Genomic DNA, 19637 nt, shown 5'->3' with positions numbered 1-19637 from the left:
GTGATTTTTGCCAGTTCTGTGAGGTCCGTACTGCAAATATAATAACTCAAAGCACAAGGTCATAAAGGAGGAATAAATGGGGCATATTTTTTATTGTTAACTCTTTATTTTCAGGATTTCTACTAAGTACAGAGGTAAAAAAAAAAAAAAAATACTAGGAGAGCTGTGAAAACATAAGCTCAAAACTTATTTTTTCTGTTTTTGCTATCTCTAGGTAGATAATATCAAAACTTGTTACACATTTTATTCTGCTAATCAAGAAAAAACAACTTGTAAATATGAGGCTTTTTCTGCCTTTTCCCCAGCCCAGGGAAGCTGCTCCTTCTGAGTTTATGAGAACCAGGAATAATAAGAAAGGGTAAGGAGGCATAAAGGCACTGTGCTACCAAAAAGGGGTCCCGATCAGACCTCTCCCTCAGCTGGCAGAAGGGTGGGTTGCAGAAGACTCCGTCTAAATGGGCAATTTCCCCTAGAAAACCAATGTCAAACTCCTATTCCTTTTTCTAGAACATTAGCTTTGGGAGGTTCTTTGAAGGTCGTGAAATCTAGACCTCATATTGAAAAAATGAGGGTGACCCAGAGAGGTAATATACTTGGTGTATCCACATTGAAATCCAAGACCTCTTCAAACTAGGTTGTGATTCTATTCCACTTCATTATTTCAGAAAAAAGAAAGCCATTTCAGAATGTTGTTTTGTTCTATCCCACCCTCTACTTTGGTCATTCATCCAAAATTCAGTTATTGATCACCGTTATGTGCCAGGCACACAGTTTCTGGTGCTTGTGACACAGGAGTGAGCAAAGGTCCTTCTGCAACCAGCTTACACAGCCAATCCCTCCCGTTACACAGTGGCTGGGAGAGGAGAGACAGGAAGAAAGGACAACTCAGACGTAGAGGAGAAAGGAGAGAAGTGATCTCAGTTATTTTTTTTCTTATATTCTATTTCTTTAATATTTTTTCTTGGTGTTTAATTTATTCACAAAGTTGTGCAACCATCAGCACAATCTAAGTTTAGAACATTTTCAACACCCCAAAAAGAAACCCCACACCCGTGAGGAATCACTCCCCATTCCCCCACCCTCACCCCAACCCCAGGCAGCTACTAACTACTTTCTGCCCCCATGGATTTGCCTGTTCTGTGTATTTCACATGAACAGAATCATGCAATAGGTGACCTTCTGTGTCTGGCTTCTCTCACTCGGTATGATGTTTTCAAGATCACCATGTTGTAGTGTGTATCTGTACTTGATGCCTTTTTATTGATGAATAATACTCCATTAGGATCTATTCCTTTTTGCTATTATCTCAAAGTTTATATCAAAAGGCACACATCATCTTTGGGAGAATTATGTTATAAAATATGAGGTCTGGGGAAAATAAACCCTGTCTCCATTTCCAACATTTTCTGGGCAGTTGTTTCAAAGAATCACCGTGCAGTACCTGACCAGATCCATCCCCAGCAGGGCTTCCGTCTCGGCAGCTGGCTCCCTGGTGCTGACGGCCTCATTGGCTATGCACACGCCATGTTCATTGGCTCCCATTTCTGCCCCCCACAGCCAGGCGGGTCTGCTTATCACTATGGCATGCGTCCTCGGGACCTGGTCGATGGAAATGTAAGTGCACTAAAAAACAAAGACAAGAAAAAAGCGCCATCACCTGTCAGGTACCACTTAGTGCCCACCTTGGTACTTCCACCGAACCATAGCATGAGTCACAAACAGAGCCAAGAAGTAAAAGGCCTTGGGAACACCCCGATTCAAAAGACACCCCAAGTCTCAATGTAGCTTAAGCTCTCCATGGTGAGTTCAGTGTCTCTGGTTCAAACCAGTCTATTCCTAGCGCTTACGAGATGTGCTGATCATCTTGAACCAGGTATTCAGCCAACTGTTGCCCTAAACATCTTGTGCCGGCTCGTTTCGATAGGCACAGATGGCTGCCCTCGTTTCAAGCAAACACAGCTACTTAGGAGCCCTATCTTCAAAAGAAACGTTACCTAGAAGTCTAGCATAGAAAGCATATCAGAGGGAAGATGCTTTGAGTGAAGAAGGCAGGTCTCTGAGCCCTAAGATGATCCCCAGGGCTTCCTGGGACAAGTTTGACAACCTACATGATTGCTCTAGTGGTGGGAGAGAGAGCATGACAATAACATTTACATTTAACTGTTGCGTTACAATGTATGCTCTCTATATTAACGCATTGTGCTTTCCTGTGTCCCATTTGACTCTCACACCAGGCCAGTGAGGCAGACACGGAAGGACACAGCCCCACAGAGGTGCACTCCTGCCTGCTGTCAGAGCCGCGGCACACACCACTCAGTCGACGCCTTACCTTCTCCCGGATGCTGCGTCTTCACCTGGAAAACGAGGGAGCTAATTTGGATGAAACTATTTCTTCCAAAGTATTTTTAAACCTCAGAACCCTTCCTTCACACAAACTCTTAGACAGAAGCATAAACACAGTAAAACTGGTCAAAGCGTGTTGCAATAGAAGGAGGAAGAGGCAGGGGCCCAGGGTGGGGGACCCCTCAGAGCCTTGCCCACCTCTTTTTGCTTGTACCCTCCCCACACTGTGGCCCACGGCGGGGACTGGGCTGGAGCAGTTGGAAAACCACACATCTAGGTTATCCAGAGGGGCCTCCTGCCCCTGACATTCTATGAGCCTATGACACACCCTTTGTGTGGCGGAGCAGTATGGGGTTCAATGCTCTAAGTGAGGCAGAGCTCTTGAGCTCTCAAGGGAGGATTTTATCAGCTGCAGCAGTCATTTACATTTTAAATGGGGCAGCTGAAAGCTACTGCAGTCTTAGTTTTTTTTTATTATTATTATTCAAGACCCAGCTATATCAACTGAATGCAGCCTGGAGAGTTACTCTGCATTGATTTCCCATAATCTCTAAAGCTCAGGTAAGAGCTGACAGCATGCGGCACATACTCATTGGTCAGGTGACTTCTGTATCTGCATCCTTCATGTTAGGTGTTGCTCTGCACAGGGATGATGTCATTTCACTTGATAAATATTTGTAAACTGAAAGCCAATTAAGTCTGAAAGTTGTCAAGAGACCCTTTAGTTTTTCATAGCAAATTAATAATAAAATGCACTCTTGAGATGTTTTTCCCGATGCAGTTCCCAACGACTATTTATTTTAAAAAATGATTCTTGTAGAGCAAAAAGCTGGCTAAAGCTGTAATCAAACTATGCTTCTCTGTGCTCTTCTAACTGGAATTTAAGTTTATATCTTAAGATTGCATTTTTCCATATAAAAAAGTAGTCCAGGCATTGACGCTTTCCAAAACCCCTGTCCCCACTGAGCACCAGTGACAAATTTTATCTTAAAAAGAATGAGTAAATAGGGAGGGAATCTCAGCTTCTTAAGCATAGATTATTTATTATAAAGTTTGTAAAAAAAAAAAAAAAAAAAAAGCAGGAAAAAATAAAAATAGGAAATGCTGGGGTTTTGTCCTCAAATTCATTTTTGTACACTCATTGCCATTTTGCCAATTATTTATAGAGCACCAACTATACTCAAGGCATTCTGTGCTCACTGCTGCTGGCAGAAAATCAGTGAGGACACCCAGTTCCTGTCCTTTCTGTTGGGGAGGAAGAAGAAGACACACACACAACTTACTGTGCCCACCAAGCCAGCTTCAGTGAGTGTCACTGACGCCTGCCTACTTCATACTTACAGCATCTTGCCCCCTCCTCCCACCTTGCCCCTCTGATCAACCCTAGCCTGCTCTGCTTTTTGTTTTTCCTATTCCATTCCATTTCTCCCCTTCTAACCGACTGCTTCATTACATGTACGGTTTACGTACGCCATCTCCCCCAGCTAGAATGCATGCTCCATGAGGGAGGTATCTTTGTTGTTTAGTTCACTGACATATCCCAGATCCGGTGCACACTAGGCATCAATAAACCTTTTTTATGGATGGATGGATGAACGAGTGGATGGATAAATTACAAGGGTCTAAGGGAGTATAATAAAGGTCCAAGGAAAAGAGGAAACACATCCAAGTGGCTAGAGGCTTTATCAAGCAGGTGGCACTTGAGTTGATCTTGAAAACTGGGCCAGACATCAAGGTATTCCAGACAGAGCTAAGAGCCAGAGAAAAGACAGAAATGGTGACGTCAAAGGTGTGCTCATGGTCCAGAGAGGTCCTCACTGTACCGCTTGGGGGAGTGACTGTGATGACACTCAGACACCAAACTGCAAGGCTCAATAAGGACTGCCTGACAGTGTTGACAATGGAATCAAAAGACCAGATGGTCTTTGTGGGAGTTCAAAACATATGCAGCCAACTTGACACTTTTCAGGCCAAACTCAGAACGATGAGGAAGGAAGGGGATCCCCGCGCAGCCAGATGGGCCACATCGGCCCCTCCCAAGCATGAGACTGAAAGCTGATGCAGCCAGACTCCCCTCTATGCCCCCTGTGGCATCCTTGTCACGGACCACAGAGCATCGGGACTAACAAGGGCCCTTCTGTGACTGCCACTCACGCTGCTCCATTGTGTTTTAAAGCTGGCTAATCACATGCGGTGGGGGGGAGGGAATAAACGCACTTGTCTCACATAGACTGGTTATTTAAAATCCCACTTTGGGAGCAAATCTCACAAAACAAGGAACATTTACACAAGAGGTAATTAGCTAAACTTTGTAAAGTCAGCCATCTAGAACATGAACTCCACAATCATTTTTTTTTTTTTAAATAAAATCCACCAACCTTTGCAATTGCCACATTACTAATGTTCATTAGTAGATCCAGGAGGTTTCATCAGGGAAAAATATCCAAACACCACCTGAACTCTTGTTTCAGTGTGGCAAAACCAATTTAGTTCCCCAAGTCAAAATTCCTAGCCAAAATTTCTATTAGGAAAACAAAAGAAAAAAGGAAGTGTTCACCACTTAAAAGATGGATTTTCACAGAGATGATTCTTGATTGCAGTCATGATCTTGGGTCATGAAGCTGTTATAGTGAGCAGTGGAAACAGATGAACAATTGGTCTTGCTGCCCCATGGCTGCTCCCACCCAGCCTTTTATAATACAAATCTGTCAGCTAGTGCGACTTCTGGGTGCCAAAGCCACCTAACAATGTAAAAACACCCAGAGAGGAGAGCAGTGGTGAGGCATAGTTTTAAATATCAGCGCTGCCCAATGCTGATCATGGGGATTTAAAGGAACCGCCTGTCCTGAGCTTGCTGCTCTCTCAGGTAGCCACCCCACCCCCACCCCTGGCTGGAAGACAGAAAAGACCAGCCTGGAATATATCCCGGAGACAAAGACAAAAGCAACTCTTCTGCAGAGCAAGCCCTTCCTTATTTTGTGTGATCGTGTCAAAAATGAAAAGCAAGATCAGCTTCATGCTGTCGCCTGCCCCATCCACATTCCAGCACACACTGTTTCTGGATCTCGCCCAGTGAAAGGGGGAATAGAGACGCTCACACAATGGACGTTTCAATTAATGAAATGCAACCATTGTGCCTGTCCTACTGTACTCAGATGGTGAACACAACCCTGGCACCACCAGTGAAAACCATTGTGAGATGAGTTGATGAGTCAGCCAAACTTGTCAGGGTGGGGGAAAATGGCAGGGAAAATGGGAGCCTTTAGGGGAAATGCTTTTAGTTTTAGAAAATTTGCAACTCTAAAGCAGCACTGCTAATTATCACCGAGAGTTTTTATTTGTTTTTAAATTGTATATATACAATATATGTAAATATATATATACTTAAATATATACATATTTTTAGATGGGGTCTTGCTATGTTGCCCAGGCTGGCCTCGAAACCCTGGGTGCAAGTGATCCTCCCACCTCAGCCTCCCAAGTAACTGGGACTACAGGTGCACACCACCACAACCAGCTTGTTTGTTTTTAATTTTTTTTTTTACCCCACTGTCCTGCTACTATTTGACTGGTTTTAGAAAATGTGTCCTTAAGGTTCATATGAGTCTAAATAAAGACAAAAGAAGGTGTTGAGATCAGAGGGCTACAAACTCAACCGTATTTTAGAAGCACTGCTTTTTGTTTCCCTGAAGCTTTAAGATCTTTGAGGGTGGGCAATGCACAGGCCTGAGGTCAGAAATGCGTTTTGGAAAGTGGACATTATGGAAGGAAGGAAGCCCCCTGCTGAGCCTCTCTCTCATGGAAGTGAGGGAGATACTCCTGACTCCATACCAGTCGAGGACTCCTGCTCCTGGGGCGGAAGAAAAGAAAATAGACAAGCAGACAGAAAGAAGAGCATACAATCTGCCCACAGCCATGGAGCTTGGCTCAGCTCTCTCTGATGGTAGAATCACTTGTGCTTTCCTATTGTACGAAATAACCTTCGGAATTAAAATTCAGACCCCAGCCCCATACACGTACACACCCCACACACCACAAATACAGCCTCCATCTGGACAATTTTACTAACAATGCTACCAGCCATCATTAATTGGTAATTTTTATTCTTCTTGTAAATATTTTCATTGGTTAAAAAGAGGGAAATGAACTACCAGGAGCCTGCCCCAGATCATGAAAGTTACATAAACTCGTTGAGGGTACTGAATCCATACAGCGCTTCATGTTACAGAAAACAGACATAAATTAAACCTAGCTTTCAAGAAAACAAAAAAGGAAACAACAAAGACTTTAAACTTTAAAGCAGGGAAACAATGGAGATGAGATTTATTACTGAAAAATAACAGACTTTCAAAAAATATTATGTGTCAAATCTAACTTTATCAAGAATTCTGTCTCCATAAATTGTGGTATAATTAGCCTCTTGGGCACCAAGTATAAATATTGTAAATGTTAGCCGAAATCCACTGTTTCTCTGGAACAATATTCTAATGTTGGATTAATTTTTTCCTAAATAGAAAGTTCAACCATATACAAACAGGCCTATACTGTCCATGGGCATGTGTGTACACGTACACACAGACAGACAGACAGACACAAACACATGGAGAACATCATAACCCAGGAAGTTATCCATCTGCTTCCTCAACCCCCTACTGAGAGGGAGGAGCAGGAATTGAGGTAAAGTTGAGATGCGCTCTATGATGGACGGTGCTACAGCATCCTCAGAGAGGACAGAGGGGCTTTCAAAAATGTATATATACATATCCATCCTCCTCCACACTCAAAAGAGAAGTTGTTGAAAGGTCAGAATCCACATGGGAAAGACTAAAGAATATAGTTATGATGTTCCAATCTGCCAACTGCACAGCTGAACAAAAACATCCAGTGTCATTTTGGAAACTGGGGAACTCTGAGCTGGATGATCTTACTTATTCTTCCAGGCTTGGGTGAAGCGAACTTCACACATGGCAGACGATGGGGACAGGACTGCCCAAACAGAGGAGGAGGGGTGGGTGGGTGGACCAAGGTGGGTGGGCGGATGAGCAGCCAGGGTGACTTTTAGCACATGGTTATATTCTCAGGAGATGAGTTCCTGGGGCCTCAGCACTCAAGTATGATGTTTCTAGGGAAACCTCAGGACATGTGTGTTTTAAATGCCATGGAATCGCTGAGGAATAGTTGGGTTTTTATGGAAAGTTCTCACTCTTCATAGTTGAACAAAAAAGTCTGTATTTTAACAAGCACTAGTATGAAAGGTACATGATAGTAATTGTGGCTCACAGGCCCAAGTATGGAAAAGAACCCATCATTCTGTACCTGAGACAAGAACAGGGGGTAGAGATAGGTGTAACTGCAAGGGAATTAAAGGGATAAGAGTCAGTTTCAAAAGCAGATTCAGAAGCACACGCTAAAGATAAGAGTTTGAGAACGAGACCCAGGGTCAAAGAATCTTTCAACACTAGTGAAAAGAAAAGAAAAGAAAAGAGAGGAGAAAAGAGAAGAGGAGAGGAGAGGAGAGGAGAGGAGGGGAGAGGAGGGGAGGGGAGGGGAGGGAAGGAAAAAGTTCCTCTCTTTACAATGTTCTCCTTAGAGTTGACAAGGTGCTCACGTGCATTAGCTCACACAAATCTCACAAAAGCCCTGTAATGCATGCAGGGTGGGTATTATGATCTCTATCGGAAAATGAGGAAACTGAGTCTCAGAGGGGCTCAACGTCCCAAGGATCTGTGAAGGGGAAGGCAGAACAAGACCTACTCCCAGGGAGAACTCATCCCCCTAGTTTCAGGTGATGATTTATTGTGGAAGGACAGGCATAAAGAGCCACATGTTCATACAGGAGTGGCAAGCTAGAGGGAGGAGGGGATATTGGTGCTGAGGCCTCGGAGGATGTATAGGAGTCTATCAAGTAGATGAGAGGAGGGAAGAGGACAGAGATTCTTGACAAAAGATAGAAAGAGCAAATGCACAGAAAAATGCAAGTGTTGTTTGTTAAAGAAATGGCAAGCAGCTCTGTGTAGCTGGGGCCCAGGGAGCAAGCTGAGAGAGAACAACTAAGAATGAGGGTAGAAAAGTCAGCAGGAAACTGTACAGCTCTTACGGAGGTCAGTTATGACAAAAGCTTTACCCTATGGCCCAGTGATGCTGCATCTGGAAGCACATCCCATGGCTACACACATGTACATGTACAAAATGACATGTGCACAGGCTCTTCCCAGCTGCACTTTCTGGACTAGCAAAATACTGGAAATAGTCCAAGTGTCCACCAATAGAGGACTAATTAAGTAAATTGTGGCACATCTCCACAATGGATTACTATGCAGCTGTAAAAATAATAAATAAATAAGGATAATCACTGTGAACAGATATAGAAAAATCTTTAGAAAATGCTGTTAAATGAGAAAAGCAAATTACAGACCTTTTGTTTGAAATTTGAAATTATATATTTAAAAAATCAAGTTTAAAAATAGTCTATATAATGTGCTACATTCATGGAAAAAAAGAAAATAAGGCCAGATATTCATTTCTTTGTATTTGCATAAAACTCTGGAAAGGTATGCAAGAAATTAAGAAAAGGGTTATATAGGAGGGGTATCAGAGTAGAAATGGACAAGTGAGGAGAAAGACTTCTTACTGTGAACATTTTTAATATCATTTAATCTTTGAACTACATAAACATATTACCTATTCAAAATGTAAAATTACATTAAAAAGTATAATGAGTTGAAAATTTATGTCTATATAAAAACCTGCACACAAGTGTTTATAGCAGCTTTATTCACAATTGCCAAACTTTGGAATCAACCAAGATGTCCTTCAGAAGGTGAATGGACGAATACACTGATACATGCAGACAATGGAATATTGTTCAGTTATAAAAAGTAATGTATTACCATGCCTGGAAACGAAATGAAGGAACCTTAAGTGCTTATTTACTAAGTAAAGTAAGTCAGTCTGAAAAGGCTACATACTGTATGATTCCAACTTTATGACATTTTAGAAAAGGCCAAACTATGGAGAGAGTAAAAAGATCAGTGGTTTCCAGGGGTGGGGGGAGGGGGAGGTGAATAGGCAAAGCACAGAGGATTTTTCAGGCATTAAAAATATTCTCTGTGATACTATAATGATGGATACATGTCACTATGCATCTGTCAAAACCCCTAGAATATGCAACACAGAGTGTAAACTATGGACTTTAGTTAATAATACTGTACCCATATTGGCTCATCAATTATAACAAACGTACACACTTTGCAAGAGGTTAGTAATAGGGGAAACTGGGAGACAGGCGATGGGGCATATGGGAACACTCTGTACCTTCTGTTCATTTTTCCATAAACATAAAACTGCTCTAAAAAATAGTCTATTAATTTAAAATAGAAAAGAAAAGAAAGAAAGAGAAGAAAGGGAAAGCAAACAGGGTGCCAGTCGGGAAGAGTCCTGAATGGCATGCAAATCAGCCTGAACTCTCATCCTGTGAACAAAACCAAACATTTTTCAACAAGGCAATGACAGAGCAGAGTTCTGGAAAGAAAATTCTGGTAACCCTGCAGGGAGAAGAATCCTAGAGAAAAAGACAGGGGACCAATAGGAATATTATAGGAGAAGGGAGATAGGGCCGGTCTGAATGAGACAGGGGCAGTGGGGAAGAGATGGGGACACAGGGGAGGAAGCAGCAGGACTCGGGAACAACTGTCCCTGTGCATCCGGGATGGGCGGGAAATGAGGGTCACATTTCCCCCTGGTTTCTAGCATAAACTATGTGGCAGACAATGATGCTGTTAGAGCAACAGGGACAAATGAGCTGGGGAAAACAAATTTGGGCTTTGACCTGTGAGGTTATGTCACCCACAGAACATGCACGCGGAAATGCACAGAGGTAGCTCCAAACACAGGTCTGGAACTCAGAAAAGAGGTCAGAGCTGCCTTAGAGACTAATTATGGCATATATCAAACTGCACTTATTTATGCAAGGGGAATAAGATTTACCCTACAGTGTATTTGAGTAATAACATACCACGGGTCAACTAGTAAAAGGAATCTCATCTATTTCCTAAAATAACTGTAACCCTCAGAGTAAAATACTGAGTTATTTAGCCTAACCTCCAAAACAGAAAACAAACTTTTCTAAAATATTTATTTCAGACATGTTCATAAATGGCTTTGTGTGATGTAGTTACTGTGGCTACCTAACCAAATACTCCAGCCTTTTTATGGTCATGGCTTTGGACAGCAAATGGCAGGGACAGTGTGTCTCTACTACATTGTTTGGGGCTTGGAATCATCTGAAAGGTCACTCAATCACGTCTGGCAGTTGATACTGGCTGTCAGCTGGGGGACCCGAGTTCTCTGTGTGGGCCCTCTGTGGTCTCTGTACGTGGCTAGTTTGGGTTCCTCCCGGCATGATGAATACCTGGGTTCCTAGGGCTGGAGTCCCGGGAGAGGGAGGGACAGGTGGAAGCTGCATCCTTTCACGGCCCAGCCTTGGAAGTCACATGGCACCACTTCTGCCATGCTCCACTGGTCAGGGCAATCATAAGCCGTCACCAAGGTTCATGGCAGGGTGAAGCGCACAGATCTCCCCCTCGCCCTTCCGGGGCAGGAGTGCCTTCTCCACATTCTAAGAAGTGCATGTGGGACGGGAACCCCCACCTGTGGGAATTCCAATCTGCCCACGTGAAAATCAAAGTTTTATTTCAGTTTGTGTGTCTCTTGGGGGAAAAAAGATAGAGATAATCAGGGAAGACAAACAGGGAAGGTCAGTAACAACACAAACCAGCAAACTTCATCCACAGAGTCCACTCTGTTCCAGGAAAAGAGAGAAACATTCAGACCCAAATGGCATGGATATTCACTAATACATGAATACCCATTTAAAACCTAACATGCCCACCAGAGAACCTAGCATTCCCCTTCACCTGTACAGAAGGCAAGTCCCACTAAAGTTGAGGGGTCTGAGCTAAGTTAGTGGCTCAAAGAGAGAGGCAAGTGGTTCTGGTGAAAGATCTGTGGGAAACAGTCTGTCACCACCCCATCCACAGACAGTCCGGATCCGGTCACGCTCTACCCTGCCTGCTCACCTCAGTGCTTTTGTTAAATTCATCTGAAATAAGCAGCTCCTCATAGAGTTCTGCTGCTCTTTGGTGCTGATTAGCGCTTTTAACGGACTGAAACAGAGCCAGTGATTTAAGATTCACATAAGAAAATAAAATACACATTAACGAATAACCATTTAAAACTGAGCATGATCATCAGAAAATTGGTTTATTTTGCAAACCACAGAATACCAAGGAGTAGGGGTTATGTTAGCAGAAAGAGCTTGTTCATTTAGCAGCCCCAATTTTTCTCCAAATTCTTCATCCTTTCATCCTTTAACAAACTACCATTTAAATACACACACACACAATTTAAATAAATATACCATAACCAAGGTTATTCCATGAATGCAAAGATAGTTCAATTACCATATAAATAGGAAGAAAACTTAGGTGATTATCTCTATAATCACTGAAAAGACCCTCAATAAAATGTAATACCTATTCCTTAGTTGTTTTTTAAATATTCAAAATAGAAACTCATTTATACTTTTTTTCTTTGTTTGTTTAGAGACAGGATCTCACTATGTTGCTCACACTGGCCTCCAGCTCCTGGGCTCAAGAGATCCTCCTGCCTCAGCCTCCCAAGTAGCTGGGACTACAGGTACATACCACTGCACCAGTTTACATATACTTTTTAACATATAAAACCATATAAATCTCAGTCCCAAAGCAAGCATCTTACTCCATAGGGAAGCACTAGAAGCAGCCCCATTCAGGTCAGGCACAAAGGCAGAGATACCCACTATCTCCACTACTATTTAACATGGAATCCAAGATATAAGCCAAAGAAATCAGACAAGAAAATATTTATAGATGTAAGAACAATAAAACAATCTCTATTTGCAGGTGACATAACAATGTTCCTAGAAAACCCAAGGGGATCAATGATAAAAGCTGACATAACCAAGAAAAGAATTTAGTAAAATAACAGAATGCAAAATTAACACAAAATAGCCATCATGAAAGTTTAACAACACATGCTGGGAATACAGAGAAACAGGCATTGTCATATGGTGTTGATAGGAATGCAAAATGGTATACCACCTATGGAAGGAAATTTAACAATATCTAACAAAATTAGATATTTGTTCACCTTGTGACCCAGCAATTCCATTTCTAGGCATCTATCCCAAAGAAATGCTGACAAAAAAATAGCATTTTTTAAGTACTCAGAATAGGAATTTATTGATAATTTTTAACATGATAAAAATATATAAACCAAGACCAGATATTGTGATAGATGTATAAGGCTATTATTCATTTCAGCAATATTGTAATGGTAAAAGACTGGAAAACAACCCCAAAGTCCCACAGGAATATGAGACTGATTAAACTGTGGTACATCCATAAAATGAAGCACTATACAGATCTATATGAGGAATGAAGACTATTTGTGTGTACTGTATGATGTGATCTCCAAGATATGTTTTTAGTTGAAAAATGCAAAGTAAAGTGTGCATGGCATGCCGCTATTAATCTAAGAAAGGAGGAAAGGAACCAGGAAGAATATGCACGTGTGTGTAATTTATTTTATATATACATAATTTTTTAAATGGAAGGATAAATCAAAATATCTTCCAAAACATAATTACCTATAGGGAAACAGGAAATGGAGTAAGAAAGACAAGGATAGAAGCTAGACTTCTATGAACATATCTTGGTTTTTTTTAAATTTGACTTTAGAACCATGTAAACATTTTACTTAATCATAAAACAAAAGCCACAGCAGTGTACATGGAATTCTCCAGGTGACTTTGTTTTTAAGGCTATGAGCAAATCTGAATGGAAACGGGAATCAGCAGAACCAACGTGACAATTCTCACTAGTAGGCTTCCAAGAAAGAAGTTACAGTGTGCTGGTGGCAAAGCCAGAAACAGAGAGTCAGTGTGAATTGCACAGCTTACCTCAACCTTGCTCTCTGGTTCGTGATCAGCAGCAGAGAAATACACAACCTCCTGCACTTCATCTCTGGGCCGAGCTGAATTTTTCCCAAATACCACCAGACCATCCTTAGCACGCGGCGGGAAGGCCACAAAACAGTAACTTGGAGGAGCTCCAGCCATCCTGAAAAGAGAAGGCCAGAGAGAGAATGGAAGCAGGCCTAACATGAAACACCCCAACAGTGAGTTCTTCCAACATATTTCACCAGCTAAAATCGTTTTACTATTGAACTGTGCGCAGCTAGCTCATTAAGAGATCCCAGCTGGCAAATGAAGATGGGGTGCCCAGAGTAGAACCACAGAGCCACTGAGCCCAGATATTGTTTAGTACTCCGTGGGATTAAATGAGCTCAAATTTGCAACAAACCACAGTGGCAGCCAAAAGTGCAGTGATGTGAGAGAAAGGAGAGGAGGTTATTGTTCCAGGCAGAAGACATACACAAGCACGCACACACATGCACACATACACACACACTCTGCAATCTGTCACAGCAATAAATGAATGAATAAATACACCTTGTTACAGCAATGACACAAGAGCCTTGGATCTAGAGATGCACGGCTGCCACATAATAGATTTTGGGGTGTGATGAGGAAACGGGTCTAGAGATATATTGAAAGATGCCCCCTCCCCTTTTTTTAATAGTTTTACTCCACCTCGATGACATAACACTCAAGCACCTTTTGGTTTCCCCCCCGCCTCTCCAGCAGCTCCTGGGCTGGCTTGAACTCAACTACCTGGCCAGTGTGCATCCCCACTGCTTGATCCTTCTTTCCTCGTTTAATGCCCTTTGCCTCTGGGAGAATCCATCCATGCCCAGAGCTTCCCTTGTCAGTTATGTACCAATGACCTACACATTTAATTCCAGCTCAATTCTCACCTTGAGCTTCAGACCCATAGACACTACTGCCTGCCTGGTATCCAAAGCTGATTCCATCTTCTTCTTCCCTTTCCAAGGTTCCCTATCTCAGGGGCCAGGTCCATCGCATTGGAGCAACTGGAACTCAAGAACTGTCCTTACCACCTGCTTCTCCATTACCTAACCTGTCACCAAGCCCTTAGATTCAATCTTCTAAATCTCTAATGAAAAGTACCTACTTCCTTCCATTTCTACTGCCACCACCCTGCACCAAGTCACCGTCATCTCTCGCCTGGACCACTGCGGTAGCCTCCTAAGGGGTTTCTCCAAAACCTGTTATTACCCCTCCCAAACATTCTGCACATTGCAGCAAAGTGATCTTTCTAGAAGGAAGATTTGATCATGTCATCTGGGCTTAAAATACTTCAGAGGTTTCCCACGGCTCTTAGAATAAAGACCAATCCCGTCAAGCTTGTGCCCCCTGCCCAGCCTCACCGCACACCACTCTCCCCTCCACTCTCACGACTCCAGCACACAGGCCTTTTTGTAGTTCCTCAGTACCCCCGGCCCTCTGCACATGCTCTGCCCATTTTCCTGAGCTTTCCTTTCCCTGTTCCCTACACCAAAACTATTTGCCTAGTTAACTCCAACTCTTCACATACCAGCTCAAATATCACTCTAATTTGTGTCACTGTACTACACACTCTCATCGAATCGTGTCCTGTTTCCTTTATAGTAACAATCAGAATCAGAAATATTTGTGCATTTTGTTACCAACAATCAATAATTAATGTCTCCCCACAAAGTCTAAGCAATATGAAAGCCGGAACCATGTCTCTTCTGCACACCATGGTAACACCAGCTCTACACAGTGTCTTATGCAGGGTAGATTTTCAATAAACAATAAACAAGTGCTCTTTTCTTGTTTCTTAATAGTCCACCAAACTGAAGCTGACTCTCTACAACTCTCCTTTCTACCACCGTGCTCTGCACGCGGCTTGAATGCCCTTCCCTTAGTCATTGTGCATATCCTTCAGCACCGAATCAAAACCCCTTTCTTTCAGGAAGATTTCTATAAAAGACTGTCACTTATCCAGCATCCACAAGCACTAACCCACCCATGTTGTTCTAAAATAATGTCCATTAGTTGATTTAAGTATATTTCTTCCCCTGTTTCAAAGAAAGCTCCCTGAGGGCAGGACCCATGCCATCCAACTATAATCGCCCCTTTCCCCAAGCCCTGGCATTGGAGGCACTCAGCAAATGTTATCTATTGTATCAACTATTGTATTTGTGTCATCAGTTATCCAGCTTCAATGTGTTTTATGAGTCCAAAATATAAATGAGAAGTAAGGCAATGTTCTCAGAAAAACACTAGACTGGGATTCAAAATTCAGTTCTCCCACCTACTAGCTGTGGGACCTTGGGCATGTCACTTTACCTCTCTGAGCCTAGCTTTCCTCTTCTGCCAGTGTTTTCCCCAGCCCACAGGTTCATCATAAGTAACCAATAAAATGATGCTTGAGAACAGATTTTTGCAAACTGTGGAGGCTGCATAAGTGTAAGATATTTTATTTGGGTTTTAACTGTTAAAACAGAGCAACATCTAAAAATTTCTGTTAAGCAAGCCAATCAAAACCAACTTGCCTCATTCCTAACTAGGGAAGTTACCGAATCACAGAGTCAGCAATATTCTATGTTTAGAAGCATCTTTGCGAGGGACCATAATGCTTTGTCTACACTCAGGCTACTGCAGGTTTGTCTGCAGATCATACCCTGGGCCGCGGGAGTTCTTCCCCAGCATTGCTCGTGGCAGGCCCTCCCCAGGGGGCAGAGAAATAGGAGAGCACCCGCAACTCTGAAAATTATTCCCTCCTAGGTCAGTAAAACATCACCCCTCCCATCAGTGAGAAAGAAAAGCCAGGAAGATAAAAGGCCTCCAGTTCTTTGGCCCTTTAACCTTTTCCATTTTCACAAAAATGGTTTTATCTTCAGACTTGAGGGGCAGAGAGAGATAAACAAAGAATCTGTATGTCCAAGAAAGACCTAGAATTAAGTATAAAATAAAATGCCTTCATGGAGGGTTCCTAGAATTGGAGCGTGGGAGGAATTACTGGTGGAGTCAAAGAAAGTACAAGACCCAGAAGAGGACAAGCTGGGAAAGGATGACTTCCCTGTGCGTGAGCCTCCAATACCTCCCTGCCTTCCCCATTGCCAGGCCATTTTAAAAGACCCAGTGTCTCATCTAGAATCAGAACCTTGCTTATTGGATCCTTAAGAATGGTAGGAACCCACCAGTCTTGCATTTATGAGATTTATCTGTAGAAAATAAATAAAAGCCACAGAGTTTTTGCCAAGCCCCTATTCTTCAGCCAGGGGCATCTGCTTGGTCAGCAAGTCATCAGCGTCAACTTGACCATGACGAGGATATAGGCAACAGAAGCCCAGGGTATGCGGGCCCAGGGAGGCTGGCTTTTCCATTGAATTTTGTGAATGACTGAGAATGCCAGAAGGGAGCAGAGTTTTAACGTTTACATAAATTTAAAAAAAAAAAGGTAGATGAACTAGCAAACTGTGCATCGAAAACAGTAGCAAATTATCCATTTATTTTTCCTGAATCACCATTCTATGCACTGACTGGCCTCAGAGATGACTTAGGTGGATTCTTTTCAACTCTCTGGATCAGTGCTTTATGAGACAATTCCAAAAGCATTTTCTACGATGGATAAAAATGTTCTGTCTCCACTGTCCAATGTGGTGACCACCAGCCTCATGTGGCTATTGACATATAGTTAGTATGATTAAGAAATTATATTTCCAGTTTTATTCAAACTCCCATTAATTTACATTTAAATAGCCACATGTAACTAGTAGGAATTCTATTGGACAGGGCATCAATACAGTTTTCCAAAGAAACCCAGAAATGAAGATTTTCACATCAAGGCTTCCAGTGATCCCGAAAGTACTTATTTGTGAAATCCTCCACTAATACTAATGACAAAATGTGCTATCATCCATATAAACTGCATCAGCAAAGAAGAGGCAGGACACCTCCAGAGAACTGTAGCAAACAAACATTAGGAAGCAGCTACTGAACCCACCAGGCTGACTTAGATTAAGTGAGCCCTTTTTACCAGAAGCAAAAGGTGATCCCAGCTCTGCATGCCAATTCCATTTCTCTCGATGTGCATCTCATAACCCAAACTCTGAATATACATGAAAGTGGGTCTCCTTGTTATCTGGAAATCCATTGTGGACTTGTCTGGTCAATTCCTTTCTCTCTCTTCTAAATGAATTTTTGATACCTTCACTTTTCCTCAAAGCTCCACCCACCTCCTCTTAGCAGATCTCACTTCCTACTCCACGAAAGAAAGACAGGTGTGGGGAGGGAGACTGTTCCAGAGAGGACACGCAGGCCCTATGGCTGGGCAAGGGGTGAGAAGACAGTGAGTTAGAGCCAGTGCGACTGAGGCCAGAGAGAGTGGTTGGAGGGCCAGGTCCACGTTGGGCCTTGAAGATCATGTCAAAGACTTTAGTGTCCATCCCATAATCAACACGAAAGCCCTGAAGGCTTTGAAGCTGGGTTTTAGGTAGGAAATGGGGACAGTTCTTATAGAGAACTTGAAAGAAGCTGGCTGTGATAGAGAGGAGACCACACAGTAGATGGAAATGAACGGATGACAAGGCGGTTCCATCTCTGTGAATCTACCCTAAGGAAATGATCAGGAATACGGGTGGGACGTGTGCACAGAAGTGTTCGTCACAGTGGTATTCATACAGCTGAAAAACTCACTGAAACTTACTCATCCAGAATCAGAGAAATGGCTAAAAATGTCTGCCACATCTATATGGTGGCATACTATAAACCCATTAAATATGGATTTGTGGAGAGTTTTTAATTGCATGGAGAAACAGTTGGGGGGGGTGTGTCAAAATAAAGTACCTCAACTATGTAAAAATATACATAGAAAAAGACTTTGCCCAAATATTTGCCCAGGAAATGTGCCCAAAATATTAACAGTGGTAGCCTGGCAATGAAATTTCTTGCTTTTTCATCTTTCCCTTTAATTGCCAACCTTCCTATAAGTATTTTTACTTATGTAATCCCAAAAAGGAGTTTAAAAATAAACCCAGGGTAGGAATTTTATTTGAAAGAAAAATTTGGGGCCAGGTCTCACGCCTGTAATTCTAGCACTCTGAGAGGCCAGGGAGGGAGAATTGTTTGAGCTAAGGAGTTCAAGACCAGCCTAAGTAAGAGCAGGACCCGGTCTCTACTAAAAATAGAAAAACTAGCCAGTCGTTGCAGCACACACCTTTAGTCCCAGCTACTCTGGAGGCTGAGGCAGGAGGATCACTTGAGCCCAAGAGTTTGAGGTTGCAGTGAGCTATGATGATGCCACTGCACTCTACCCAGGGTGACACAGTGAGACTCTGTCAAAAAAAAAAAAGAAAAGAAAAGAAAGAAAAATTTTGGTTCTACCTCTGTATCCTGACACATCTGAAATTTCAAAAGTGGCAAAGTCTTATTTGAGTTAGAGCTAAGATGAAATGTTTTTTATTCCGCATTATTATACCTCCTCTATATTATTACCTCCTCTATATACTGTTTATAACATACATTTTGAAATCTTTGTTTACAGAATTTTTATGAAGTGTTGTTTATGTATGACATAAGAAATTGACTTTAAGATTTTTCTCCTTTTCCTTTATAACCTTATACAGCATTGTATATTCTCCTACACACACCGAAAAAAAACCTAACATTTAACTAACTCCCAATAACACATGCTAATATGAAAATTTATAGCATGAAAAAATTTAACTGCTTGTATTTGGCTTTGAAAAGCAGAATATAATCATTTGGATAATGGATTTTCTATCATAAACACATTCTACTTAAACCAGCATTAAAATCAGTGAATAGAGCTCACCAAGAAATAAAGCCATGATTGATAGCTTTTTAAAAAACTTGCTTGTTTTGAGGCATAATTCTAGAGCTGTTTTCTGAGCTGAGGGACCCAGAGGTGGAGGAGGGGGCTGCAGTGTTTTGCTGTAGGCCTGAAACTGAATGCAGGTACATCCAAAGCAGTATTTTCCAACCTGTATGTTGTGGCTCTTTGATGGGTTATGAAATCAATTTAGTGGATAGGAATTTTTTTTTAGAAAATCATGTTTAGAAAGAATATATGCACCTCACATAGTAAGGGTAAGTATTGATACAAGAAACTCTAATTTTAGGTTTGAGTGTATATAAAATATACACACACATAAATGTGTGTATGTGCTGGGTTAAGACACAATATTTCTCTCACTGTGGGTCTCAATGAAAAAGTTTTAAGAGCAATAGGCTTAAAGGGCAGGTCTGCTGAATGATGCTTCTTTGTGGCAAATACCAGTTA

General features: G+C 42.0%; 1 protein-coding gene across 1 annotated transcript in view; it reads right to left on the bottom strand.

Annotated features, from left to right (window-relative positions):
• The window catches only part of SCRN1 (secernin 1), a 62583-nt gene that overhangs the window by 26305 nt on the left and 16641 nt on the right, over window positions 1-19637 (bottom strand). The window contains exons 2-3 of the mRNA XM_069461856.1: window positions 13343-13502; window positions 1442-1623 (exon numbers count right to left, since the gene is read on the bottom strand). Of these exons, the coding sequence (XP_069317957.1) occupies window positions 1442-1623; window positions 13343-13501 (341 nt within the window). The 5' untranslated portion in view covers window position 13502. The remainder of the gene's footprint in view (window positions 1-1441; window positions 1624-13342; window positions 13503-19637) is intronic.

Source organism: Eulemur rufifrons, chromosome 29 (assembly GCF_041146395.1).
Source record: "Eulemur rufifrons isolate Redbay chromosome 29, OSU_ERuf_1, whole genome shotgun sequence".
Classification (NCBI taxonomy): Eukaryota; Metazoa; Chordata; class Mammalia; order Primates; family Lemuridae; genus Eulemur; species Eulemur rufifrons.
The sequence above is the reverse complement of the archived record's forward strand: the minus strand, read 5'-3'. Positions and strand labels throughout refer to the sequence as shown.